We start from the raw sequence: 20,719 nt of genomic DNA, 5'->3' as shown, positions 1-20,719 counted from the left end.
TAACCAGTGTGTGAATTATTCCCCTGAATTAAAATTCAACTCTGATTCATGTGTGGTGTTTACCATCGCAATGATGTGACATAATGTGTGAAAGTGTAGTGTAACTCTTAGCTGAAAGCATAATGAAAAACAATTTTACAGTTTTAGAGTTTAAAATGTTGACTAAGTTGAGTTTTTTTGACAAACTAATTTATGCATATGTTGAATTGCGTCATGTCATTTCGTAGTGGGAACGGAAATGTATAAGATAGGAGTCAATCAATCAATCTCTCTTATCTTATTTCCTCTCAGCTGCTAACCCTTTCCCGGTGCTGCGGCGGTTGTTTTGATAAGGAGATTTGCAACTGGGGAGTTGTTGTCTCTGATTTAATTTTTCCTCGCTGAAGACATAGTTAGTTCTTTTAAATATGCAAGAAAAAATTCTTTTTGCCCTGCTAAAAGAGCGGGCGTGTTCTAAAATCACTTTAAGTATGTGAAGAATTAGTTTAATGATTTTTTTTAAAAAGTGAAGTTGATTTTTGCCAAAGATAGACCTGACGGGGCCTGTTTGAAAGTTTGCGCTATGTGAACCGTATGTATTGTAGTTCGGAAAGGAGGTTTCCATCTGAAGACAAGATAGTGTCTGGAGTCTAGCTGAACTGAATGTTTGTTCTGATGGTTTCTTGGACAGACGGGATGGACCCTAATGTCTAAAATTGACTGGTCTACCGAGAAAAAGGCTTGACTTCTGTCCACGAGTGGAACGGGCAGTGTCAACTCTTCTGGATATCCAACATGTAGATTGCATCTTCATGTTCTTATGTGTGCCAGCTTTTTAGTGCTGAATATCTTTGGGTATGAACTTTATGTATTTCTAATAGAACTTTTTCAAGTTTCCTAGCATTGACTAATGGTTGGACTAGATTGACTAATCATTGTGATATTTTACAACTTTAGCAAAACTTATTTTTGAATTTTTCCTATGAATGTTTTGGGTGGTTTACAGTCTAAATTGTTTTGGGAATGTAAATTATTTTCCACTTGTTGATATTTCCCTGTTTCTGTTGTTTAATAAAATTGTTCACCTGTAATTCTTTTTCTCTGGCAGATCACTCCACAAATTTATGTTGGCTTGCGTCAACCTGTTTTGAGTTCCTCGAACTTCAGGTTGTTTCATCCGGCGTAGCAGATTAGTCTAAAAAAAACTCTCACACTTTCAGAAACATATTTATTGGCAACAAGTACAGCAATGTTTCAGCTATTTTTCAACATAGCCACCACCAGAATTGAGACACTTGTTATTACATGGGATCAACTTTTGTATCCCTCTTGTAGAAATCTGCCGCCTATGAATGGAAGCATCGTGTGACAGACATCTTAAGCTCTTCGACGTTGCCAAAACATTTACCGGTGGACAGGAATTTCTTGAGGTGCTAGAAAAGGTGAAAATAACTGGGAGCTTTATAAGGGCTGTAGGGTGGATGATCAAACAACTCTCAGCCAAATTCAGGCCCCCGCCTTTGCACTCTTCATTATGGATGATTGACGACCTTTGGAAAACTGCCTATGTCAGCAACGCACCTTCTGCTTACTCATGTGGTTGCCAAAACATTCACCGGAGGACAGGAATTTCTTGAGGTGCTATAAAAGGTGAAAATAGCTGGGAGCTTGATCAGGGCTGTAGGGTGGATGATCAAACAACTCTCAGCCGAATTCAGTCACCCACTGCGCTCTTCATTATGGATGATTGACGATCTTCGGCAAACTGCCTACATCAACAACGCCCCATCTACTTACTCATGATGTTTGGCCCATAGACCTGACAAAGCTGACCTGATGAATTTCATTTGCCACAATGCTTTGTGCATTCAAGAACTTGATCACTGACCAAACCTCACAAGGCGGCAAAAGGAATAAGAACTTCATTTTGCATCACTACTACCGGGCGAGCGGAACCTGTCTGGCTGGCATACGACTGATATGTTATAGATCTGTTACACCCACACAATTGATAAGGCTAACTACATTTATTTTAAACGGGAAAACATCACAAAACTTACTTTTTGGATGCACTACATATTTGTTTAAGTACTCTTACCACAGTCTTTTGAAAAAAAAAAATCTTTTTTTTTTTTCTCAAATCACAGCTTTGAAAATCTTAATTTTTTTTACCGTTGATTGGTGTTACTGAGCACTACATTCTCTGAAAATAAGAGATTCCACTTTTTCGTTTAACAGGTGTTAGAGGCATATGAAACAAGGAGGATGTTTCAGGAACTCTAAATGTAAAGGTAGACCTGAAAATTCAAAATTTTATTTAGCAGCAAGTGGTCAGAAAGGACTTTTAATTTAGTTATGTAGCAAACTTTTCATTTTAAATCTCCACTTTATCCAGGAATTTCATTTTTTATGATAACATGAATGGAGTCTTAAGTTGATTTGCTGAAATGTAGCCTTTTCCCCCACATAACCTTTTACTTTGGGTCAATAGATTCATTTAGCGCAGTGCCATCTTGTTCTCACTAAAATCAATATCCTGGATAAAGTGGCAACTCCAGTGAAAATTACTGCTACATAACTAATTTAAAAGTTTTTTCTGCTAAATAAAATTTTGAATTTTCAGGTCTGCCTTTACATATAGAGTTCCTGAAAATTAATAATTTAGATTCTATTAATTTATATTTTTAAACGTTAGCTGCTCTTTACTTTATTTTTTGTCTTCTTTTTAGAAAGCAGATGAGATTTTTATTGTTTTTTTTATTTTAGGTGACTGTGCTACTTCAGTGTTTCAGTGATACGGACAGAGAAGATGTGGAAGTCACTGAGCGTCTCTTACATGACATAAATGATTATAACCGACACTTTTCCGGAGAGCAGAGATCGGTGAGTATAGTTTACAATAGGTCATTCAAGATGGAGGCTGAGGAATACTTGAGGCCCTTTGAATCAGTGTTAGAAATAAGCAATCATCGGGAGCAGTTTGCTTCATAGTTTTTTTTGTTTGAATAGTTTATCTTGTCTTTTTCTTTTGTAAAATTATTATGTTCCATACTCCTCACAATGATAAAACGGAGGAATTGTTTTGTCAATTTGACATTTAAAAATATATATTTTCTTGTACTGTACTGCCTGTGTAATATTTCTTATTAATGGAATTAGTTAGTGATTTTTTTATAAGGTGGCAAGGTGTTTGCATCTTATACCTGAACTTGCAGGTTAAAACATACCCCTGTTTATGGTTTTCAAGATGCAAAAAATTGTTTGTTTCTGTGGCGTATGATTATGCAGCATATTAAAGATCCTTTGAGTATCTATTTTATTTGGCTTGTATGCTTTCAGCTAAGTAAATCACAGGATTTTAAATTAAGTTCCTGCGATTCTCATTTTTAGACCCAGGTATCTCCATCTGATGGGTAACTGGGTCTCGATTCTAATGGCATTTCGCAGTGATGTTCCCATCAATTTTTTTGAAGGTATACTCCCCGTCATCCATTATGCAAAATATGTGTATGTAATCATATACATAAAGTGTCCAGAAATTCTTGAGGGTATAAACTAGGGGTGATAGAGTTGCGGGTTTTCCAGGGAGAATTTAAAAAAAAATAAATAAATAAAGTTTCATATTTTCCTTATGTTTTGAATATTAACTTCAATCAACTACAACTGCACGAGATTAATAACTACTCTTTATGTGCAGCTGTACGGGTCCCTTGGTAAAAATTGTAATAGGTAACTGAATCATTTCATCTGAGAAATGACAGGAAATAAAACTCTTGCCAGTCGTTTATCTTCTACTTCTGACTATCATCTCTGGGAAAACCACTGCAGGGGAATGATTCAGGAATAACTAGACGGTTTCTGGTATTTCTTTAACTTTTTTGTTCAAAAACAAAATGAAAAAAACCGGTTTACATACACTATTTAAATATATTTACAAAAAATTGCAGCCGTTAGGCATTGTCTTCATTTCCTTTTTCCTGACCATCTTTAACTTTGCCACTTGGTGTTGACATTGCTGACGGATGGTCCCGCAGCTGAATAATTACGTGAGATTGCGCATTGAAATCTGCAACAGGAGAACCATTTATTGATGTAAATATCAAATCTGATGCATTTTTTTTATGGTTAGGCGAATCCTCAAGTTTGTTATGGTCAGGGTCAGACTAACATCTGTTTAAGCCCTAAGTCAAACTTGAAAATTACGCCCCCACCTCACATATTGGAACTCTATCGAAATCGTATCCCGCCCCCCAGCCATTGCCTTAGATCATTGAATCGCTCAATGGTCTAAGGCCATTACCAGAGGCGTAGTAGTAGTGTCCAGTGACAGTTGAAAATTTCAATCTTCCCCCCTGTTTGACAAAACGAGGGATGGGTTTCTTTCTTTGTTTCCCTTCAATGATGTTGTTCAAAAGAAGGGGGGTTTGGGGGTGCTCCCCTGGGAATTTTTTGAAACTGAAGCACTAAAAATGCTAGTTTATGCTATCTAAAGCTGATTTAACGGGAAGTAATGGTATTTGGAACTCACCCAGGAAAATTTTCGTAACTGAAGTCCTACATATACGTAATTGTATGTTACCTTTGATTATGTTGAAGAAAGGGATGAGTTCAGAAACTCTTCCCCCCTCCCAACGTAGAAACTAGTTTTAAAATGAAATTGTCAACGATCTTTTACTAATAATGCTGGGGAACGGTGGGAGTGAGGAGATCCCTCCTGAATTTTTTTTTAAATTGATGTCCAACAGCGCAACTACAACAATCTTTTTTTTCTGATGCAGGCTATTGGTGACTCTAGCGAGGAAACTTTTCGAAACGGAAACCCAAAAAATTGTAGGACATCTTTTATGATGTCTGGATATAGATGGGGTTTAGCCGTTTTTCCCCAGAAAGGTTGCAAAATTGAAAACTTAAATACGCAATTAGAAACCATCTCTGCTAACATTAAGAGAAGGAATAGGGTTTGATAACTCTCTTCTGTAGTTGTTTGGAAATGAAAGTCATAAAAACAAAATTTTGGACGATTTTAATAATGTTGGAGAGGGGTTGCAATCGATGCGCTCTCAGGAAAGAATTTCAAAATTGAGGTCCTAAAAACAAAATCTTAGACGATTTTCAATAAAGTAGGAGGAAGGCTGAAATCAGGTTCACTCTCCGGGACAGTTTTTGAATTTAAGGTTCTAAAAACAAATTTTTAGATGGTGAAGGTGGGGCGTTTTAGAGAGCTTTCCCGTAAAAAAAAATTGAAATAAAAACTCTAAATTTGCATTTGTAGGACCTATAATGCAAGGTGACTGGATAGGGTTGGGGGAATTTCCTCCGCAAAGTGTTTGAAATTTTGGACGATCTTCAAAATACTGGAAACAGAACAGGGGAGGGTGAGGGGGTTGAGGGCACTCCTGTACAATTGTTTAGAGTTGAGTTCCTATAAACAAAGTTGTTTGCTTTCTTCAATGGTGTTAAGAAGAGAATTAGTGTTTAGGACCCCCCCCCCCCCCAGAAATTTTTGATATGTAAGTCCTAAATGCAAAGTTGTCTTTGATGGCGTTGTGGGAAGGGATGTGGTTTGTTGAGTCTCCCCCGGAAACTTTTTGAAATTGATGTTTCATAAAAAAAAAACAAGTTTAGATAATCTTTGAAGATGATAGTGGAAGCGGGTTCATGGGATCTCCTTTGAAATTTTTTCTATTAAAGTTATAAAAATGCAATTTTAGGCTACCTTTGGTGACGTAAAAAGATGGGGATGAACTTAGAAAACTCCGCCCTCCCCTATTTTGCTTTGTCCATAATCTTTTTTTTATTTTAAAAAATATATTGTAAAATATCCTGACCCACTTTTTCTTCTCCAAAAACATTTATCTGTTTTAGTTTTCCCATAATGGAATTTTCAAAATTTTGTCTGAAAAACAAGGACTTTTTGCCCCTGATTTTTTTTTTTTTTTTTTTGACGCTTTGGCTTGAGGTGATATTGAGCAGTGATTTTTTCCTTTTTATTTAAATTTCCAGGCTCTTGCACTTTTGTTTTCCATTCATTTTTATACCTTAAAAAAATTAAGAACTGCTGGTTTCTCTACCATACAATGCTCTGAATCACTCTGTCTCTTTATATTAAAATTTTTCTTCTATTCACATATTTCAAGGCATCCCATGTTTTTTATCCATTTTACTGTGATCTTTGTGGTGAAATTTTGAATAAAAATCTTCATAAAAATATGTTAGAAGCTAACCCCGATAACCTACATCATTATGCAATTATGCATCCTCCTTTTTGTTTTTTTGTGCCCTCAAACCTGTATTCTTTTTGGGAGTCAAATTTGACTCCCTCTTGGAGGACCCATTCCACCCTTGGGCAAAGCTATATTTTTAAGAAATTGTTGTTCAAATCAAAGATATTGAAAATTATCTGCTTTGACCAAAAAAGGAACTCAGCTCGATCATTACACCCCTTCCCTATCTTCCAATTGCCTTTTTGTTCTGCCTAATGGGCTGGTTGTAATCTATTCTAGTGGAAGTATTTTGTGTACAGAAGTCAACTATGCTTTCAAATTTAGGCAACCCAAATCGTCTTGCTACTCTTTTAACCTCATCTCCCCTTTTGTAATCCTCGTTATCTTTGAAATATTTCGGCAATCACCTACGTAATAAAATAATCATAAGTTTGTGTGTGTGTACGTAAAGGAGAGTGGACTAATGTGAGACAGTGTACACAGGGTCGGATTTAGGGGAGGGCAGGCGGAGCCACTGCCCCAGGGCCTCCACAACAAAGGGGCCTCCATAGTAAATTTTTTACAGAATATCCTAACTTTCACGGGTCGAAAATATTGGATATATACATATATATCAAAATATTTGGATATACAGTATACTGCCGATTATCCGTGCTAATCACCCGGCGGCGTAGCACGGATAATCGAAAAACACGGATAATCCAAAAGATCATTTAAGGAATATGCAGGGTAACTATTTAAGGGGAAATTAGAAAAAACTAAATTATATATATATATATACTCACACAAACCAGGAACTTTTTGTTGAAATTTATTGCTTAAAAAAATCGATGATACATTTTAATTTTCTTAGCTTGTTTAAATTGTTGCGTATGTCCGTACAAAATTTTTCTTAGTGCAATTATTTCTCTGTAATCGTAACCTCTTTCACTCATGTAATCCAATAAATGTTCCGCAGATTGTAGGGCAGTAGAATGTGATATTGTATTTTCTTCATATTCTTCATCTTCGTTTTCGGTATCATCACTTGCGTTTGATTCAGTAACAAGTTCAATGATATTTTCGTCAGTTAGACATTGAAATCCCAATTCACATTCGTCGCTTTTAAACCACTCTTCGACATTTTCAGCGTCAACTGGTTCTAAACTTTCGATTTCTTTAACTTCCTCAATGATGTTATCGATATTATCTTCGGCAATCAAAGATGATTCTTCATCCAATGACTCTTGTGGCAAGGTTTTTCTCCAAGATCGTGCAAGGGTAATCGATTTTACCTTTGACCATGCAGCTGCTGTTCCATGCACTGTATCCAATAATGAATACTGCTTCCAAAAGTTTGTAAGCGTTACAACTTCGTGGATCAAGTTTTTTAAAAATTCAGCTCTGTACAGCCGTTTCATTGACGCAATTACACTTTGATCCATGGGTTGTATTAAAGATGTAACATTTGGAGGGAGAAATTTAGCGGTAATTAGCCCGTCATCAGACTTCAGCAAACTTTCATCCGGATGTGACGGAGCATTATCTAAAAGCAGTACTGCTTTCAAAGGTAAACCTTTAACTTTTAAATGCTTTTTAACTTCAGGAACAAAATGTTGGTGAAACCATCACAGAAAAATATCTTTTTTCATCCACGCTCCTTTCTGATTGCAGTACATAACTGGCAAGTTTTTTTGTTCTGTACCTTTAAATGAACGGGGTTTCTTGGCCTTCCCAATCATTAGGAGTTTCATTTTATGGTCACCTGAAGCATTTCCACAGCACATGATGGTTACTCGCTCTTTAGATGACTTGTGACCTGGAGCTGATTTTTTTTCTTGTGAGGCAAGTGTTTTTGTTGGCAGGCATTTCCAGTATAATTCTGTTTCATCGGCATTGTAAACTTGATCAAGAGACAATTCTTGTTTGGCAACAAATATTTGAAATTCCACACAAACCTTTCTGCAGCATTCACATCAGCATTTAAACGCTCTCCTTCAACCTGCAACTGTCTGATTCCACAGCCTTGCTTGAATCTCGTTAGCCATCCTGATGACGCGTTAAAATCCCCTTCTAATCCAAGTGCTTCATGAAAAAATTTAGCTTTTTCTGAGCACATAGCACCCGAAATTGGAATTCCTTCCACTTTCTTTTGGTTAAACCATTGTAGAAGAGCGGAATCTAAATCTTTGTAGGTCGACCTTGTTATACTTTTTCATTTATAAAGTGCGGATTTATCATCACAATCCCTAGTGTAAAAAGAAAATTTTTCTGTTTTTCATTATATCGCGAACAGTTTGCACTCCAATGTCATAATCTTTTGCCAATTTGCTAGCGGATTCACCATTATCAAATTTTTTGATAATTTCCAATTTTTGTCTCACATTTAAAACATTCCTCTTCCGTTTCACACCAGCCATGTTTACCAGAAAAGTCCGCAGTGATAAATGTAGCTTGCATGGATAGTAAGGTACGCTTCGTATTACCTTGATTTTAGCGCCTGAAAGAAGCTTTAAAAAAGTGTGATTCCGAAATGATGCATGGATAATCCGCAAACTGGATAATCCGCACACGGATAATCGAGAGTATACTGTATATCAAAATACCGGATATTTTCGAAAATATGATGATCTTTTTGAACCCTGATTAGGAGCCTCCACTCCTTCGTTGCCCCGGGGCCTCCACACTTCCAAATTCGGCCCTTATTGTACACCATTGGCTCCCAAACTTTTCTATGTCACGGCCCCTTTTGTTGCTAAAATTTATCTGCGATATCCCTTCCTTTATGCGAATTATGTCATACTTTCATAATTTTTATTGTCAGAGCATAAAATATGCTTTACTTATCACATATAACAATGTAAAAAACTAAATTTAAGGGGAGGGGGAGGCGAGGGTTCTTAATTTTATTCGTTTTTGTTGCTAGTGAATGCATTTGTGCGTAGAGGAGAGTGGACTAATGTGATACATTGTACACCATTGGCTCCCAAACTTTTCTATGTCACGGCCCCCTTTTGTTGCTAAAATTTATCTGCAATATCCCATCTTTTATATGAAATAAGAGAGCAAAGGATTAATAAGAATTAATCATATGTAAGAGATAATTTTAGAGGTTTTTTTGAATAAATAATTGAGTCAAGATAAGCAAATGATACTGTACTTCTTGTGTATTTTCAAAAGGCCTTAATTTATTAAAAATGAAGAATAAAAAAATAAGTAAATATCAAGAAATAAGGTTACTTCTGGGAAAATATGGTTAACTTTATGTTTTAAACATGTTTTCTTTATGCACCTTTTGCGTATGTATTGGAATAAGTAAACATTAAGCTTATATATATGTTTATCTATCACTAGAATGAAGTTTTTTTTCATTTACAGAACCTAACCCCTATTTTAACACTATTATTACGTCTTTGCGTGGCTTCGATTTACGTCGCATTTCCGTGGAACCAGGATTGGCAAGTTTCTGCTGAGGCGGTTAAAACCACTGGTAGAAACCGGTTAAAACCAGCATGGCAAAAACCACTTTCTACCACATTTGTGGCAGAAACTGGCAAAAACTCACAAAATGCCAAAAAAAATTAGTTGTTGACATTCAATAGAAAATGCATGGAAAAGATAATGAATTTGTAACCAAAGAACAATTTAATTTCAATATTAACACAATTCAAAATCAAATGTTACATTGTTTGGCCCCTGCATTTGCCTCTTAGAAAAGATGGTTTCTAAAATCTAAACACTTTCTCAATTTAATATGCGTAAATGAGAAACTTTAGCATATTCGTGCAACAGAGGAGCTAGCAGGCAATGCATCAAGGAACAAGCAATGTTCATGAAACCTTCATCTAATTGTACTGGAAAAATATTTTGGAGAAATAGGGCCAATTTGTTCTGCAAAGTTTTGACACTAGGTACAAAATCTATTTTAATATGGGCAAGTAAAATTCTGGCACTTTTTTCTTGAAACTCGTGATAATTTCAATCACAAAGCAATTTAGATGAAACATATAAGCGAGCAAATTACAATCAGTAATGCCTGTTTAATTCTGTATTGCACTCTTCTTTCCTAAGCAGCCATATGATTTTTTGACCTTTATTAGATTAATTCAAATATTATGAGCATCAAGTTCCCTTTCCGAACTAAATCATGGGTACTATAGTATTTTATTTTTTTAAATTATGAAATGAAGTTCAATTCTTTAGTTTACTTAAACAAATATCTTTCAGTAATTACTTGAGTTATTAAAGATGTTTTTAAGTTTTTGCCCGTTTCTGCCGGTTTTTACCGGTTATAACCATTTTTGCCACTGGCACGGCAAAAACTAATTTCTGCCAGCAGAAAGCCAACCCTGCGTGGAACGTAACTTCTGCGTAAACAAGAGTCTCTTCTATACTTATTTCCCACACTGTATTACAAACACATATTTTAAAGTATAAGTAATAATATGAAGACAATTGAATGTTACAGCTGCTTGGGCACTCTCCTGGAGCACCACACATGCCTGCTTTGGGAGAAAAAGCAGAATATTCTAAACAGTAACTATGAAATACAGTCGTAAGAAAAAAAGTGAGAGGTAACAAGTGACAAATGTGAGCATATTTCAGTGTTGCCAAGTTTCCAAGATAAAACTGAAATCATCAAAAAATTAAAGCACCCACATAAAAAATGTTACACAAAATTTCTTTATCTTTTTTTTTTTAATCATAAACTATTTAAAAAGGATAAGGTAAAGAGACTAAGTACCGAGTTTTCTGCAAACTGATTCTTGACCAATGGTTGAGAATCTTTATTCTAAATCAAAAAGTTTGTTCAGTTTTCAATAATAACATTAGATTATTACATGAAACTGAACTATCTGATACTTGGCTTGTAAAGGGAGTTTTAAAAGAATATTCATCTCAAAATTGTTTGGTAAATCAGTTTTAGCAATTTAATTAATTTGTTAATCTTTAAGGAGAAATGTTTTAATATCGCATTTTAAAAATTTGTAGGCATCTCGAGGATTCTTTAGCAATATTAAAGAAATCTATGTAGGACTTTCTGCTGCTGGTGGTAGGATGATGTCTTTTCATTGAAAGAGTTCTGGGCCAAGCAACTTTGGGATCATTCAAAGCCTCAAAGTTGAGGGAAAGAAAAGAAAATATTTGTTTTATTCTTTTTTAACTCATATGGAGTGCAGCTAAAAACAGTTTTCTTTGCATTTTATATATTTTATTTTCTTGTATGGTATCTGAACCAAAATCACAAAAGAGTCATTGGTCACAACCAGGGCTGCAATGTCAGAGAGAAACTGATAGACTCAAACTTTTTTACCTCAAAATCATTCCTACTCCAGGACTCCAACTTTGACTCCGCTGCCCTTACAAAGCTACAGACTAGGAGAGAAAATGACTGACTTAGACTCCTGGAATTTTAAAACCACCGACTCCGCAGCCCTGGTCACAATTCATAGAGTCATTCAGAAGAAAATTATTTTTTAATCATTGAAATATTTATCTTAGGAGTCATTTATCTGCAATTTAAATTTTTTTAATAAATAGTAGCTGTTTTCCTGGCTTTAAAAATGAGCAAATATAACTCTTTACTTTTTACTGTCCAGCTTCTCTTCTGTTTCCGAGCTAATCGGAAAAACTAAATGCTCATGTCTTCCATACTAAATGACATGCATATTGTGTCAATGCTCTTTCACATGAAAAAAGTAATGGGATGAATGCTTATTTATTAATTTTACTGTTTAACAGTTGTTTTTGGCAGCTAATCATGTTTGAAGCGGTTTGTTGGCAGAAGAAGGCTCTTGAAATTTTTTTTCAGGAATGAAAAAAAGCTTCCTTGTCTAATGACGTATATACTGTATTTACTCACACATAAATCACTTGCTGGTTTTGAAGCCAAAAGAGTTACCAAAATACTTTTCCCTCTTTAAATTATCAGTCTATTTTTCTTAGGCTTTTCTTATTCTGATCCAAATATCCATGGATACATGGTGCGTTTCTTAAGTAATGCAACCAATTTTTACTTGATGCAATGGTACAGTGCGGCATGCTCTATCCTGAAAGCATCCAGGCGACCCCATCCATCTATGCTACATCGGCTCTGAAGGATATTCCGAAAAAGGCCTTCCAGGCATGAAAACACTTCCTGCAGAAATGTATCGATGCAAGAGGGTGCTATTTTGAAAATTTTTGATTCTTTGCACATATCCTCATTTTTATAAGTAGTGGTGCCTGCACGACTTTGCGCATAATAGAAAAATTTAAAGGTCTTTTGGTTGGATAATTTCGTATCTCGCCAATTGGCTTGTGCCCATGTTGCGGTTCCACGTTACGATAATTTCGTATCTCGCCAGTTGGCTTGTGCCCATGTTACGGTTCCACGTTATGATAATTTCGTCATTTACTCATCCATCTTATGATATTTTTGTTCTTAAAATTGGAATAGAAAAAGAACTACATCGAATTTTCGAAAAATCGCTTCAAGGTGCACACCCCCATGCTACAAACTAACTTTGTGCCGAATTTCATGAAAATCGGCCGAACGGTCTAGGCGCTATGCGCGTCACAGAGATCCAGACATCCTCCGGACATCCAGACAGAGAGATTTTCAGCTTTATTATTAGTACAGATGGCCTAAATCACTGATTGAGTAACGCTCTGATGTCATCAACAATGAAACTTGCGCCATAGCATACGTGATCACATTATTTCATTGTTGAAACATCAAAAATTCAGTAAATTATTTCTAATTTGATAATATTTTTTGGTAATGTTTGACATACAGGGAAATGCTTTATTTTGACAATGCTGAACTGGATCCGGTAACTTAACTATTTTACTGGTAAGACTCATTTTAGGAGAAAGAAGAAACGAAAAAGTGGTCAACAATGGAAGCTCTCTACTGGAGTTTAAGGTTAATCCACTGGAGTTTGGCCTAAAATTTCAATCATAAAAATATCACCAAATAGGCCATTGCTTCACTCAAATGTAGATGGGCAATTCCACTGGTAACTGACTGACATTTTTAGAGCAAAACAGTAAGTATTTTGCAACCTTCAACACAAAATATGGATTGTGCAAATCATTGTTTCTCCTGGATTATTGTATTTTTTAAGCTGATTTTAATGATTCAATTGATTTCTTGAAATGTATTTTGTTTGATTGCAAAAAAAAAAAAAAAAAAAAAAAGTTAAAAACATAGTAACTGACTGACATTTTAAAAAGTAACATGTCAGTTATCATGCTTTAAATATATATTTTTTTAAACTATCCAAAATGTATTTTCAAGAATTCAAGTATACCATTAAATTTAGCTTAAAAATCCTCTTGGAGAAAAGATTGTTTGCACAACTTGTATTTTGCATTGAATGTTGCAAAATGCACAGTTTTGCTCTAAAAATTTTAGTCAGTTGTTTACCCATGGAATTGCGCAGAAACAATTTCGTCATACTTTGACGGGCATTTTTCTAGCATAGTCAATAAATAATTTCAGCGCAGTATAACCTACTAAGACCTTGCGCCAAAACACCCAATCAAACCAACCAATAAATGATTTTTATGAATTTGGTCGCATTACTTATAGAACACACCTTGTATGTAATCTTAGCTCATTACAGGATTCTGAACGACAGTTGTGTAGTTACATTAAAATCAGAAACCTTTTATTTTGACATAGTAAATTGCAATGAGGATTTAATGCAGAATTTTTTACAAGTTTTAAACATGCATAGAATAATTTGCATGAGTTTTTTCACATCAAGTAAAACGTTCAAACAGGGTTTGTTGATTTAAATCAGGATTTCAATCAAGTGATTTAAAAAAAAAATCATTGATTTGAATTAAGTGATTTTTAACAAAATAATTGATTAAAATCCTTTGAAAGTTCAGAACGAATAAAAGTTTGCAGTTTTTCTTATACACCATGACTAATAAAGTTAAGAAAGGTAATTGTTGTAATTGTTCCACACAGTATTTTAACATTAAAAACATGCATGATGATTGAAACCTTATCTTTAAGCAAAGCATAAAACAAAATCACATCTTGTATAAACATTCTAACATATTTATAAATCTTAAATATTTATTGAATAACTCATCCTGATTTAAAGAGTAAGCTGAACGGATTTATTAGTTCAGATTTGCTTTATTTTCAAGGATTTTTACCTTTTTCATCCCAATTGAACACTTGAATCCATTTTAGAACTTTTGTTGAGTTCGCTGATAAACATACAAAACTGCCAAATTTTAAGAAATTTTTCTTCTAAAAAGTAGTAAAGTTATAATTCTAGGAGATAGTAGTACCACTGTAATTACAGTTGAAGGATTTCTAGTTGTAGTCTGGCCCTCCCTGTGTTAAACTTAATTTGAATCATGCATTTACATTAAAGCTGTTCTACTTATACTTATTATGAATAAATAGCTATTACCAAGAAGAAAATAACTGAAAAGTTGCTTTTTCATCTAGTGTATGAAATATATTATGTTGATAAATGAAAAAGTAATTAAGTATCAACAAATTTTTGAATATTTAAAAAAAATGGAAATAATCTGATTTAAATAAAAAAATCCGACTTTTTAAATTAAAAAAAAAAAAAAAAAATCAAAAAAGTCACAAATCCTGCTTTTAAGCATGATTGTGTATTCACATGGTGTGGTTGGTCAATGTTTATTTTCTGTTTATTGACTTTTATGATGAACATTGTTAATTTCTCCCTCATCACTATTTTTATTTTTCATGTATTTCATGAAGTAGTGAAAATAATGTAAGGAGTTTTATTATATTTTTTTCTGATCATTATCTTTTTCTGGGGTTATGTTTTGGGAAGGGTTTGGTTAGCTACTGCTGCTTTTTTTAAAAAACTTTTTTATTGCATGATTTTCTTGCTATTGTTGTTATTTGTCTTGAATTTCATGCAGTAATTTTAATCTCGGTGATACTTGAGTTTATTTTTACCTGCATTTTGTTATGTTGTGTTTTGTGTACCCTCTTATATGTTATATTAAGGTTGGTTTGTTTATTTTTGTACTCCCCTGCTTCCTGTTATGTTTGTTCTTGTGTATGAAATTAAGAAATAAAATTTTTTGTTTTTGTCTTTAAAAAATTAATGTGTGGTCACCAAAATCATAGCCTACATACATGAATCTCCTAACTCAAGCTACTTTGTCTGAGGTGTGCTTATGTGTCTATTATTGTGGTTGTGGCTTTTTGGTCAGTTCGGACTTGGACTCATAACTATGAAAGTTGTGTGTTCGACGCCTGCTGGTCAAAAATCATCTGTGAATGCTAATGGTGACTGCTAAACATTGAATCTGTTAAGATTCCATTCCAAATTAATACCTCTGGGGGTGCTGGATCAGGGGTTACTTGGCTCCTATTCTGGATTTTTAAAAAAAAGAAAGAAAGAAAAACAGAGCTATACTGCCTTGCTAAGCGCAAAAGTCGTATCTGCACCTGAGTTCAAAATGAGCTATTGCCATTTAAAGTTATGTGCCTCTATGTATTTGATACAGATTCAACTTTTTCAGATTTTTTTAAAAAATATTTCCAATTCACAAATGACCATAAAACATTGTATTTAGGTGAAATATGTGACAAAGAAGGACTTGGTGACCGTAGCTCAATTTTTACAAAAAGTGACTTTTATGCTTAGCCTGGCAGTATAGTGAGGGTCCCATCCAACCGATTAAACTGCATAGAGTAGCTGTTCTATATATTTCCTCGTCTCCTAGTTATGTCAGATTTCATTTCTGGTGTAACAAAGTTTTCATCCAGTGGAAATACACCTCAAAATAGGATGCACATAGCAATGTAAGTAACAGAATAACAGCTGTGGTGCACACTGCATGCAAATTGACCATGTTTCATGGCTAGGTGAAACCCCTTTGTTAGAACCCCTTTGCAAAAAATGTGAGCTTCGAGATGTAAATTCTTGATATTAAGCACCACTTTGAGTTATCTAATGTGAAATTCACTTTTTGCATTGACAAAGGGGTTTGATTCCTCATAACCCGGAAACAAGTGTACAGTCAACCCTTGTTTATCGCGGTTAATTCGTCCCAGACTTTACCTGGATAACTGAATTTCCGCGAAATAGGATTCTGTATATATTTTTCAAATTAGAGCGCATAAAACTGACTTACTGCAATTTAAATAGGTTTTTATCATAGAGCCCCCTAGACATGAAACAGCACCCTTAGCCACTATTACTTAATATATTGCACAAAATGTGAGAAAATTAGATATGTTAGACGTAATAGGCATCACATTGTTAATTATTGAGAAATAAACTACACACACACACACGCAGTTCTTATACACTAGTACTAATCTATGAAAAACCTCAACTTGTTTGATGAAGAATCAAGTTCCTGTTAGTGACCATAGGTGCCCCGTCTTCCTCTACATTTACGTGTACAACTTAAAAAGGTAGTACATTGTTGAACACCATTTACAAATGTATTTATACCCTAGTAATAATACCGCAGTGATTAATACTTTCCAGTTAGTGCTTAACGGTTAAAATGAGACATCAATTCCCTACACTTTGGCGATTTTGTACCTCCACTCCCACAACTAGTACAATTAGCCCCTCAGACCTTACTTAAAAGCTTACCTTACTTAAAAGACATATACTTTGCTATTCTTTTGTAAAAAAAAGTTTACAGGAGTGGCATAAAAAAGGCTAATTACTATATTTGGAAAAAAAATAGAAAAAACCGCGATGTAGTGAAGCCACAAAGTCAAAGTAGCAAGGGATGACTGTATATGTAAGCTAAGGGATCTAAGTGGACTTATTCAAAGTAGAAACAATATTCTAAGTCATGCTGTGCCGCATCATCTGCCAGAGCTACTGTTATCTCCTCTAGCCGAAAAAACAAACGAGAGTCCTACCATTTGTATTAGTTATCTCCAAATTTTCAATTTTGGCGCTGACACCGCTTTGCTTTTGCATGTGGTCTGGAAATGGGTGTACCCCTCAATTTGTCTTCCAACGTGTTAGTTATGGTTGAATGTTTATCGTCATACACAGTTACTTTGAAGTCTTCAGAGTCATAAACACTGCTAGAACATCACCCATGTCGCAACACAACTGAATTCTATCCCATGTAGCGCATGTTTTGCAGAGTTTCGGGGATACAGAGATGTTTTGCATCAAAACCTCTGTGTAAACATGGCTCGGAATTCCATTGTTTTATGTCATGGATGGCTTCCTGTCAGTGTTTATAACTCTTAAGACTGCAAGGTAACTAACTGTATTTGTCATGCTAAGCTCAAAAGTCATATCTGCACTTTTTACCAAAATTGAGTTTTTCTCATGAGGTGGTTCTTTATAAGATACTTTACTTTTAGCAATGTTTTACGGTCATTTGTGAATGAGAACAGGGGCAGATACAGACTCATTGGGGGGGAGGGGTAAAAATAGTCCCCCCCATCCCTTGAAACGAACCTTTGGGTACAAAAATTTCTGAACTTGCTAATGAGTCAATAAAAGCACCAAATAGGGCTCAAACGTCAAATCAATTGTTTAAGCTATGAAAAGAAGTTGTATTTCAGACATTTAATTTCAAAAGTAATTAATGAATTGAAAATAATTCTGAAATCGTTTACATTTTATTCATAAATTGTTTGAACACATTGTGGGAGGATAATATTATTAAGGGCTGTGGGAATCGGGCATGACCCTTCCCTTGCATCTGTGCCTGAACAGGAAATTGTTTTTGAAAATTCTGAAATCTTAACTAAACGTATGAGGGCGAAAAACTTTAAAAAGCAGTTTCCCATTTTGAGCTCAGTGGCGGATACGTCTTTTGGCAGCATATCCAGCATTCAGCCATAGATTATATAATGTTGAGAATGAAAAGTGGGTACGTCCACTTCCTGACTACTCCTTGGTTGCTTCATGTGTGCAAATGCAAATTGCTTAGCAAGTGTTATGAGGTTGTTATTGATTCCAGACATAAATTCTGTTGCCGAGACGTAGTGACCCCCTTTCTGTTTTCAGTGGCTGGAATACTTTTGGGACCTCCCCACCCTACTGCGGCATGCGGGCTCGGAGTTCTTCTCTGTGGGAGGCCTGATGTACATGTTCCGCCTGCGCATCTTTTTGTGCTTCGTGGCTGCCATCATGTACCTCATCTCGCCTCTTGACATGATCCCAGAAGCTGTGTTCGGCATCCTAGGACTCCTAGACGACATGTTTGTGGTGCTCTTGCTGGCCATCTACGTGACTGTGATATATAGACGCTTTCTGGCCACCAGGTGGCAGAATGCGTAACTCTCCTTCCCCACCCTGTTGTAGTTCCCGACCGACCCAACAGCGACACACCAAATCGAAATATTGAAGGGCAAGATTGGTGGCCACCACCTGGTGACTTAATAAAAAAAGGTGTCGACTAAAATTTAAGCCGATTCGCCATTCGGTCGCTACTTTCCCCAACCCCACCTGTCTTAGTGATTAATAATTGCGATATCAATTACTTATATTAACCTTTATTTAAATTGACTATTTTTATATTTTAGTAGCAGTTAAAAAGCTAATTTTTTTTGTTTTTGTTTAGAATAAAAGTGACAACTAGTTGAGACAAACTTAACCTGGCAGCATTGTGAAGGCTATGCATATCCTGATCGCAGCTTTATGTTAGGTTTACCCCAACTACAGAAACAAAGGAGTAGCAACGAATAAATTTGCTTCAACTCTTCACTTTCGACCAGAAAAAATTCCCAATTGTGATCTTTATGAAGCATCTGCCTTGCAGTCTCCATTGTATGTGCTAAACATTTTACTGCCAACTTTTAGTTCATTCAGCTTTTTGGTTCAACTTCCTCAATAGGATTTTAAGGTCCATTTGCAAGTTTCGTCCTCAGAGACGATCATGATCTCTTATTGCAGTGGTTATCAGAGTTTGATGATTCAAAAAAAAAAAAAAAAAAAACAGAGCTGTGAAGTATTTTCTTAATCCCATCCCCCTCGTAAAATACTAAATTAAAAAGGTGATTATAATGTTATAAGTATTTAGATGGAATTTCTCTTATTAACAGCATTAACTTGTGCAGCGAGTGTCACATTTACATTATATTTATGATCAAGGCAGAGTACTTGTTTTTTTTTTAATCATTATTCTGTCCAGCTCTAAAGTAAGCTCTGTTGATGGTAATTGCAGTCACATTTAAAAATTTTCATTAATTTTTATCTTCTTTGCGGTTATAAAAACCTTTAAAACCGTTCATGAATTGCCATCTGTTAAATGTAAAATATAATCTTTCATCCATTTAATAATGTTGAGTATCATAAGGTACTCAATTGGGGCATGTACATTCTCATGTGTGCTAACTAACTCGAGATGCATAAAATTTTGTAGGATAAAAAATTACTTCAGTCACTGAATTTTACCTGTCTTTGTACTTTTTTTTTTTTTTTGGCAAAATCATTAGATTAACCTCTTCAATTTTTATTTGAAAGCTCAGACATTTTACTAACAAGATTAAAGAAATAATTGCAAATTAATTTAGAATTGCTTTTTATTAGTTTAAAAAGCTCCCTCCTGTCTTAGCACGTTTTAGTTCTATGTCCCTCCAGCATGTGTTGCTTGCTTGCAACAGTGGACTTCAAATTCAACTTTTAGAAAACTAGAAAGTCTCCAGATTTAGAATTCTTGTCTGTAATGAAAAGTGCAAAAGGTGATTTCGCCGAACTTATTGTCATTGCACATACATGTGATATGAAATATTTGCAACTGTTAGGCAAACCTCTGTATAAATCCTTATATGACATTTTTTTTTCTTGGGGGGGAAAAAAAAACTCATCAGAACCTTCTAAAATGATGACCAGCAACAGGCTCAGGACCCAGCTATGCTGGTTCTAGTCAATTTATTAACTCTCAATGAAGACCAAGAGCCCTCTTAAAACTTTCCCCCATTGCAAGTAACAGCTGCTTCTGGTAAACTATTCCAAATACCTTCAATCCTGTTGAACTCGTATTCTTACCTGATTTCAAGATTAAGTTGGAATTTGAAAAACTTAAAACAGTGACCTCTGATTTTTGTCATCTGTGCAGAAATTTAGCCCATAAACGTCCTCTATTTTAATAAACTTAAATAACTGGACCATGTCCCCTCTGACTTTCCTTTGCTTAGACATATAAAGCATTCTAAGCCTGGAATCATAAACTAAATTAGAAAGCACATTTCTAACCTCGTTGCCTTCTTTTGAACCCTTCCTAATGAAAAGAAGACCTAAACTGAGCAGCTTGTTCTAAATGGAATCTTACTGAACTTCTGTACAAAGGCAAAAGAATTTCTTGAGAATATAAGTCTTTCAAAGTTAGTTTCTTAAAAGAACAAATCAGTTTGTTGCTATTTATTTACATGAGCATTTAAAAGAAATCATTAAAGCCCCACCCCCTTCCTTTACAAACCTTAAATGTGAAATCTAAAAAAATAAGTAAATATTCAAGTTTTAGGCTGTTTCTTTAAAAAAAATTGAAGGTACTTTTAACATTCATTATTGTACTTTATTTTTTTTAACTCATCATCACCGTTGACA

General features: G+C 34.9%; 1 protein-coding gene across 1 annotated transcript; it reads left to right on the top strand.

The window, feature by feature from the left end:
* Window positions 1–2,745: 2,745 nt before the first annotated feature.
* On the top strand, window positions 2,746–19,153 carry LOC129232764 (E3 ubiquitin-protein ligase RNF170-like; the record flags this gene model as incomplete). The annotated part of the gene is made up of 2 exons (XM_054866866.1): window positions 2,746–2,862; window positions 18,179–19,153. Coding segments are annotated over 2 exons (390 nt in total), but the record flags the coding sequence as incomplete, so codon positions are not given.
* Window positions 19,154–20,719: the final 1,566 nt, after the last annotated feature.

Source organism: Uloborus diversus, unplaced genomic scaffold (assembly GCF_026930045.1).
Source record: "Uloborus diversus isolate 005 unplaced genomic scaffold, Udiv.v.3.1 scaffold_1372, whole genome shotgun sequence".
NCBI classification, from domain to species: Eukaryota; Metazoa; Arthropoda; class Arachnida; order Araneae; family Uloboridae; genus Uloborus; species Uloborus diversus.
The sequence above is the reverse complement of the archived record's forward strand: the minus strand, read 5'-3'. Positions and strand labels throughout refer to the sequence as shown.